At 35.6% G+C, this 8,586-nt stretch overlaps 1 protein-coding gene across 1 annotated transcript in view; it reads right to left on the reverse strand.

Moving 5' to 3' along the window:
• LOC131989963 (adenylate cyclase type 4-like) overlaps positions 1 to 8,102 on the reverse strand; it is a 32,100-nt gene extending 23,998 nt beyond the window's left edge. Inside the window, exons 1-2 of the mRNA XM_059355343.1 lie at positions 7,569 to 8,102; positions 1,236 to 2,466 (exon numbers count right to left, since the gene is read on the reverse strand). Coding sequence (XP_059211326.1) covers positions 1,236 to 2,171 — 936 coding nt within the window. The 5' untranslated portion in view covers positions 2,172 to 2,466; positions 7,569 to 8,102. The remainder of the gene's footprint in view (positions 1 to 1,235; positions 2,467 to 7,568) is intronic.
• Positions 8,103 to 8,586: the final 484 nt, after the last annotated feature.

Below are 8,586 nucleotides of genomic sequence, written 5' to 3' on the forward strand. Positions count from 1 at the left end.
TGCCTTAAAATACATCCACAGGTGTGTCGCCAATTAACTCTAATGTTGTCAATAAACCAATCAGAAGCTTCCAAAGACATGACAGCATCATCTGGGCTTTCCCAAATTGTTTCAAGGCATAATAATGTTAGTGTATGTAAACTTCTGACTTCGAAGAAAGTAATAAAAATAAATAATTTTGGTAATCCTAACGCACCTAAAACAGGAAAAGTGATTGTCTGATTTCATGTCAGACAGTGAGAAAAAAAACATATGTGTCTTTTTATATAGTGTATGTAAACTTCTGGTTTCAACTGTACATGCAAACTACCTGCATTATGGTAATGTCAAAAAAAAAGGTTAACAACAAAGTTAGTCATACAGTGACTTGTTTAATTTCAGTCTGATAGAGATGACCTGCATACAGTACGTACATTTCTGGGAATGAGAAGTCGTACGTACTTTCATTTCGAAGCATAAGAATGTTGTGGTGTTTTGCAAGAACAGGTTTCATGCTCTATTTCCTTGTCCTTGTCAACAGTGTTCAAATGAATATGAGGAAATTTACGCTTTGTTTGCATTTCAAAAAATATTCCAACTTTTTTGGAATTAGGGTTGTATCAAGCAGACATATGGTAGGTTGGGAAGTACATTTAAACCTTTAGTCTTGGGCTGTTTTGTCCATTTTTGAATCCTTTTCATCCTGCCTGTATAAACCACTTAAATTTTTTTTAAATGCCATGTTAGTACATTTTCTTTTCAGCACAACCTCACCTATATGACCTGATAGTAATTGATTTTTTTGTTCTGACTTACTGGATCAACAATTTGAACCAAAAAGAAACAAAGAAAAACCAACATAAATGTGATCTTGTGATTGTGTCTGATCCTGTCATCCAACTCTGGTTTTTATTCTAGTGGGACTCTATTTTATTTGTGTCTTGTTTGTTTAGCGTAACAATTTTGGTCATTTTGTGTATTTTTTTTAGTCATTTTGTGTATTTTTTAGTCATTTTGTGTATTTTTTAGTCATTTTGTGTCTTTTTTTAGTCAATTTGTGTCTTTTTTTAGTCATTTTGTCTCTTTTGTTGGTGTCTTTTTGTGTCTTCTTTTAGTCAATTTGTGTCTTTTCTGCTTTGTTTTCATGTCTGGATGTGTTGAAGAAGTCATGCTTTGGCACACACACACATACACACACACACACACACACACACAAAAACACACACACACACACACACACACACTCCATCACTTACCCTTCCTGTGGTGGGAATGAGGACGATAAGAGCAATGCAGAAAGCCAAAGACAGCACCAGTCCAGTCAGCATGGCTGGAGTCTCCTCCACACACTGCAGACAAGCCCTGTGGAACGCCTGATAGCAGCAACACACCCCCTCTTTCACGCTCTGCCTGGACCGGGTGCTTCGCCTGTCCTCGTCTCCGTCCTCGTCTACGTATTCATCGTCCCACCTGACATCGATGCTGTCCCTCGGCTGGGCAACTTTTAATGAAGTGTCAGGGAATTCAGGTGAACTGCCACTCTGTGAGCTTTCTGCTTTTGGTTTAACGGCAAAGTCCATTTTGGAATCTCCTCGATCGTCATCTGGACTGTTTTTGATGATTTCGTTGGTAGCGTCTAAACTGGGTTCCGAGAAATTCACGGGAGAGATAGATTTCGTCTTTTCAAATGAGCTTGCATCAATCTCAGACAGTTCGCTGGATTTTGTGCTGCTGTAGTTGGTTTGCGATGAGATACCGTTGTCAGTTTGTAGCCTATCAGAGGATGAGTTGACCGGGATATCTTGGTGATCCATAGCATGCAGGGTCACACCTGTTCCCTTTAACGAAGAATTGGCCTCCAGAGGTTCTTGGGCATTCACTGTTTTAGCCACACCCACCTCTACAGAAACCTGGGATTCACTGAGTCCTGATTGGCCCCCAAAAGTAGGATCACTTGGATTTAATTGGGTATTATTCTTGTTTTTTGAGCTATCATTTCCTTGGAAAATGTCACTGGTTTGGGCTGATTGTTTCAATCCGTCTTTCACTGGATTGAAGTTGTCAAGCTCCACAATATTGCCTCCAGTGGTTTTGCCCTCTCCATAACTGGAGACGACCACAATGTCCGGCACTAAAGGCACCTGTGGTGCTTCTTCTCCAGGCCTCCCCTTTTCACGAAAACCTTCAGGCATTGTGATCTTTGCTTTGTCGTTTTCTCTGTGCACTTGTCTACATGATAAATATACACTTGGATAGTGTTAACTCCTTTGTTTTTGAGATTTCAACGAGAGTCCAGCTCTTCTGTTTTAAATCCTCTCCTACTGCCAAAAAGATATCATCGAAATAGATTACGAAGATGCCGATGATGAAGATAGTGTTATTTCTGAGGTTAAATAGATCTGTTAAGATCCCAGTGATCTCTGGTAAGGAATCTTAAAAAGCAAAATATCCTTTGATGAGTGCTGATGCATAATGGATGGAGTCTCCCTGATAAAACAAAACAAAACAAAAAAAAACATAAACAATTAGTAAAGTTACAACACAATCAACATAGAGAAAATAACAAACACCAAACATGTAAATACACTGCTGCACATGTTATTTATTAGCTCAGCGACTGTGCCTCAGTTGCAGCATCCAATAATAACAGAAAGGTAGTCATACCTGTGCATTTTTTTAATTCCATTTTAATGACAGGCTGCTTTTAGTCATTTCCCCATTATGTAAAAAAACTTGTTAGTCTAGCTGCAGGCTCTTCCCCTGCAACAAACACTCACACACAACACAAGCACGCACTGTTCAGGTGTGTACTGGAATGACATGTCAGCGACGCACCCAGTGCACATTAACAACATTTTTTTCCCGTCACCACCTACACTCAGTGTTTTGCATTGATGTGCTTCTCTTCTGCTTCTTCTTCCTCCCTGTCATCTGACTGCACACACTACGTTTGTGAAACCCAGTCTGCTCCAATAACACCATCAATTCCAGGATTTAAAAAAGCTCTCTTTAATCTGTCTCTTCTGCTACAGGTACACATCTGATTTAATAGCAAAGTCACCGAGGGATTAAACAGTAATTCATCTGATTCATCCGTTCACCCTGATTGACCTGCCCACCCAGTGCAGCACATCAACCGCATGCTGTGCCCTTTTACATTACAACTATCTGGTTTCTTTTGTACACTTTTACAAAAGGACATACTGTGTGTCTTTTTTTAAAGGCAGACACACTTTAACTGAGACAGTATGCGGTAATGACAGTACATTTATTGTTTATGCACTGGTGTCCTTTTCCCCTGTCTGCAGGTTTCACTACTCTATTCACTATTCTGCTTGTCTGTAAAGCCTTTTACAAAAAAAGAAGAGGGGTTTTCCAAAACTAAGTCATACCTCTTTAGGTCATATTCAAACCAGGAACATTGTTTTTGTATTTGTTTCTTATTGAATACTGTTCTCCCAGTTAAGATCAAGTATGTACACTGAAAAAAAGGAGATTTTTTTGGCCCTGTAATTATTATTTCAATCATTTATATAAATTCTACAAAGAAATACGAATTCAGTGCTTTTACTTTAAAATAGCAGTTTTTCATGTCGTGCATTACCTAGTGATTGTTTGTTATTATGTGTCCTTTGTATGTAAATTGAGTCATTCGTTCCAAGTAATATTCACTAAACAAGTTCATTGGCTTAATTAGTTGATATTTCCAAGTAAAATGTAATTGAGGGACATCAGTGAATCTGCATTTGTGTATTTTCATTTTTTTTAAAAGTGGTTCTATTAAATAAATATTACTTAGAAACAGCCTGAGTAAAGATGACAAACACTTACTGTGTGGAAAAACTTGCCTAGCTTTTTATAGTAAATGTCACTCCAATTTTTTAGATGATCAAACATAAAAACACTAGTGCTGTCCTCAGTTGAAGAAATTCTTAGCTGACTAATGATACTGTTTACTAATCAATTAGTGTAAAACCGAATTTCTCCACGAACAATCAAGCAAACGCTCTACTTTAAATCTGATGTGCTAATATTATTTTCATCCAGTATGAAAAAAGCTTAAAAATGACTAATTGACTTTTGAAATCTTAGTCGATTAAGACCAAAACAACCAAGTAGTTAAGTTATTGACTAAGATGGAGAAGTGCTAAGAAATACTCCAAATTACATCTCCTATCTCAAATATCAGACAGAAACAAAAGAACAAACAATTTGGTTTATCCGTCCATTTTATTCCAATTCATTCATAGACGGAGCTGTTTTTCTATGAAATGGCCAAAGTTGTCCAATTGCTTGTTTTGTTCAACTTAAACTTCGAAACATATTATGTCAGACAAAAAGCAAACACTCATATTTGAGAGGTTTCAGCCATTAAATATATTTGTGTTGATTTCATTTTGGATGAATGACTAAAAAAGCTTTACTTCTGGAAGGGAACCTTCTTTATTGCGTATCTTATTGGTCAAGCTTTGGAAAGAGGGCAAAATATTTTGTTGAAGAACTGTAAAATAACCTCTAATTCTGTGATGAAATGTTTGACCACTGCAGCTGTATTTCTGGTGTCTTGTTAACCCATGAGGGTTGGGCACTTTAAGTGCTTGACATGGAAATAAAGAAATCAATGTCAATGTTAATCAACTACTTGTTTCAGTTCTGTTTGTTTTAGGTGATAAAATTTACTTTTTCATGCAGTTGTGCTCCACATTTGGGCAAAAATAAAGTCTCATTAGGTGAAAGTGAACTAAGAGCATCAATCCAACCACACAACACACAAAAAACACCTCGCTAGCTTCAGTGGTGGAATGTAACTAAGGACATTTACTCAAGTATTGTTCTTAAGTACAATTTTGAGGCTCTCGTACTCTCCATTTTTATGTTACTTTATACTTTATACTACATTTAGCTGCCGGTTTAAGTTACATTCCAGGTCAAGACTTTACCCTCTGGAGTCCACGAAAGCGTAGTAACGTGATTTACTTTTTTGCAGAGATTTTTCTCCGAAGAGATTTTGCAGTGTGCATTCAGCATTTTTAATGTAATCCTTATTGTGTTTACTGTTTTTTTGTGTGTTTTTGTCATTTCTTTGTGTGTTTTTTAATTTTTTTTTGTTTTTGGTGTGTTTTGAGTGTGTTTTATGTGTGTTTTCTGTAATTTTGTGTTTTTTGGGGGGGGTTTGTGTGTGATTTTTGTATTTTTTGTGTGTGTTTTTGTGGTTTTTGTTTGTTTTCTGTGTTTTTATGTGTGTAATTTTCTAGTGGGGGGTTTTGTGTTCAAAATGTTGATCCAGTCATTGAAAATTAAAAAAATAATAATCAGGTCATAAAGGTGAGGTTGTGCTGAAAACAATGATACCAACAAGTCATGGTAAAAACGTTTAAGTGGTTTATACAGGCAGAATGAAAAGGAGTTAAAAACTGACAAAAGAGCACCAAACTCAAAAGTGTTAATATGAAAAACATGACCAATTTAAAGTGATTATCCTCAATTGAAGCACATAACAGTATATTAAACAGTTAAAATGAGCCCTACCTGGACAACAATAAAAATCTGTTTACATAAATGAATCAAAAATAATAATCCCACAATATATATAGAATATATATAACAATCTGAGTGGGTCGATTCTGCATAACAAGTACTTTTTGATGCTAATTTGTACTTTTACTGAAGAAAGGTTTGAATGCAGGACTTTTACTTTTAGTGGAGTAATTTCACAGTGTGGTATTATAGTACTTTTACTTAAGTAAGAGATCTGAATACCTTTTCCACCACTAGCTATCTATCTTACAGCTTCAAAGTTAAATTTATGACTGTGTGAAGTGTATTATGGCAGGAATCTGCAATGGGGAAATGAATGTTAATGCTATCTTTAACTCTATGGAGTTTTGGGCTATTTGGTCCATTTTTGAATCCTTTCCATCCTGCCTGTATACACCACTTAAAAAATGTTTAAATGCCATGTTGGTATATTTATTTCAGCACAACCTCATGACCTAATAATAATTGATTTTTTATTCTTTAGACTTACTGGATCAACATTTTGAAACTAAAAGAAACAAAGAAAAACCAACATAAATGTGATCTTGTGATTGTGTGTGATCCTGTCATCCAACTCTGGTTTTTATTCTAGTGGGGCTGGATTTTATTTGTGTCTTGTATGTATAGCATAACAATTTTGTCATTTTGTGTCTTTTTTGGTCATTTTCTGTCTTTTTGTGTCTTTTTTGGTGTCTTTTGTGTCTTTTTTTTTGTCATTTTGGTCTTTTCTGCTGTGTTTTTATGTCTGGTTGTGATGAAGAAGTCATGCTTTGGCGCTTTTGGTGACTCCAGAGGGTTAAAATCTAACCAGCTCTATCTTTAACGGAAGTTATTCATAAGTTGGCAGCAGGTGCAAGCCTTCATTAAAGTTATTTGAATAATCAGTTAGCTAACGTTAAACATAAAAGCTCATAGTTGAATCCCCTTTAATGTTCACTGATAACTAAAAACTAAAGTTTAAAGTCACTTGTGTCCTGTTAAATATATTTTAATGGCCAACTCTTCATGACAGCAGTTAATATTTCACCTGTGAAAGCGATATTATCGATTCAGTAACTTGTTAATAAAAGACTAGATTTTAACATTAAAACAAGCAGGAAAAGTTACTTAACCCATAAGAACCCATGGTGACACAGTTGTAACAAACACTTTAAGTCTTCTATAATCTCCCATATTCAGCTTTATGCTTCACATTAACTCATTAAATCCCTAAGCGACACATACTCAACACCCTGGTGTGGTGGTCATGTGACTTTGACAAGAAGTGACTTCTCCAAAAATATAGGTGTGACTGGAAACAGAAATGTGAAAATGTAGCTAATTTCAAAAAGCTTATTTTTTGTTACTAGGCTAAGTTTAAACCCATTTCACAATTCTAATCCATTAATAGGGTGTCCTGTATTGCATTTAACTTGTTCTGACCAGATTTCCAGAACAAATTAAAGTCACAGTTTTGATGCAAACAAAAAGGCAAATAGTTATTTGTTTTTTTCTATTTATTATTGATTTATTCTTATTTTGTTACTTAAAAACAAATCTGACAAATAATTTGCTGTTAAACAGCACGATTAATGTCACAATTTTAATAAATGTTGTGGAGATGCAGAGAAAAAAGGCAAATGTGTGTCTCTGTAAGCAGAATATGTGTCTAGTTTTTTTTTATTTTAAATAAGAAATATCATAAACATGAATACCAGAAACGCCCAATGTATCCTATATGTCACATCACAGATATTTGACATTTAGGTGTAGTATATATATATTTTAAACATCATAAATGTGTTCTATGTGGTCCACTTGGTCCGTGGTATTTCCCCCATAATTTTCCTTTAAGGATGAATGGGTTTGTGTTCTTATGGGTTAAATATCTTTTAATGGCCAACTCTTCATGACAGCAGTTAATATTTCACCTGTGAAAGCGATATTATCGATTCAGTAACTAGTTAATAAAAGTAAAGTGTGACAGGAAAGAAAAAACACTACATTTTAACATTAATACAAGCAGGAAAAGTGATTTAAAGGGTGTAAAGATAAATGAATAATATTCTTACCTCATTATTATTAACGTCTCTCTCTCGTCGCTCTCACTGAATGTCAGTTGGCTCAAAAACACGATAAGTTTAATTTCCCTGTGCGTTTTTTTCGCTCAGCTTCCTCCGCCATCCTTTTAGTGTTGTCCGAGATCAGCCAGAAACACTTTTAATGGTTAAAAACCGGTTAAATTGTCAAATTTATCGCGTTAAAGTCGTCTTTTCTCTTGAGAGGTGAGCGTCTGCCTCTGCGCACGAGCGTCTGTGTGTTTAAGGTTCGAGCGCGACGCAGCAAGTCGAACGCGGGGGCGTGCACAGGCAGCCACGGGCACGAGCACTCTGGTCCTGCTCATAGGTCCTGCTATGCAAATAAGGAGAGAGAGGTAAACAGAGGGAGGATGGAGAGGTAGGAGAGGTCAAAGGTCAGGCTGCAGGTGTTTTCTCTTCACATCAGAGGCGGAGATGAAGTCACACTTTATTGGCTTCACGTCACAAGGAAAGACACTGCAGGGGAAAAACATTATTCATTCATGTGCTGGTCAAATTTCAGATTTGGGGCTATTTAAAGCTACGATACATCAGAAGACTTTGAAAAGACTTGGAAAAGCCTCACGGAAAATATGTTCTTGATGTTTTAAGTGTTGGATGTTAGATGTATTAAAACAAACAATATATATAAATATATATATATATGTTATTAATCAATCTCTTCCAAACATATCACAATTTAAATGAAACCATAATTAACAGAGGATTGTATCTGAAAACAAAATTGTTCCAACTTTATGGTCGACTGTGTATACTCCAAATATATTATTGGATTATTATTTTTGATTTATTTATGTAGGCAGCATTTTACTGTTGTTCAGGTAGGGCTCATTTTAACTACTACTACTACTCATTTGTAAATTTAAACAGAAAATTTTAGGAAACTTGTTTGTGATATATTTTAGTTCAGTCTTTCAAAGTGTCTTTCAAAATGTATTGAATTTTACAATACAAATCCTGAAAGGTGTTTTTTTCATTTCTTACCAGAATA

This window comes from Centropristis striata, chromosome 17, assembly GCF_030273125.1.
Source record: "Centropristis striata isolate RG_2023a ecotype Rhode Island chromosome 17, C.striata_1.0, whole genome shotgun sequence".
NCBI lineage: Eukaryota > Metazoa > Chordata > Actinopteri > Perciformes > Serranidae > Centropristis > Centropristis striata.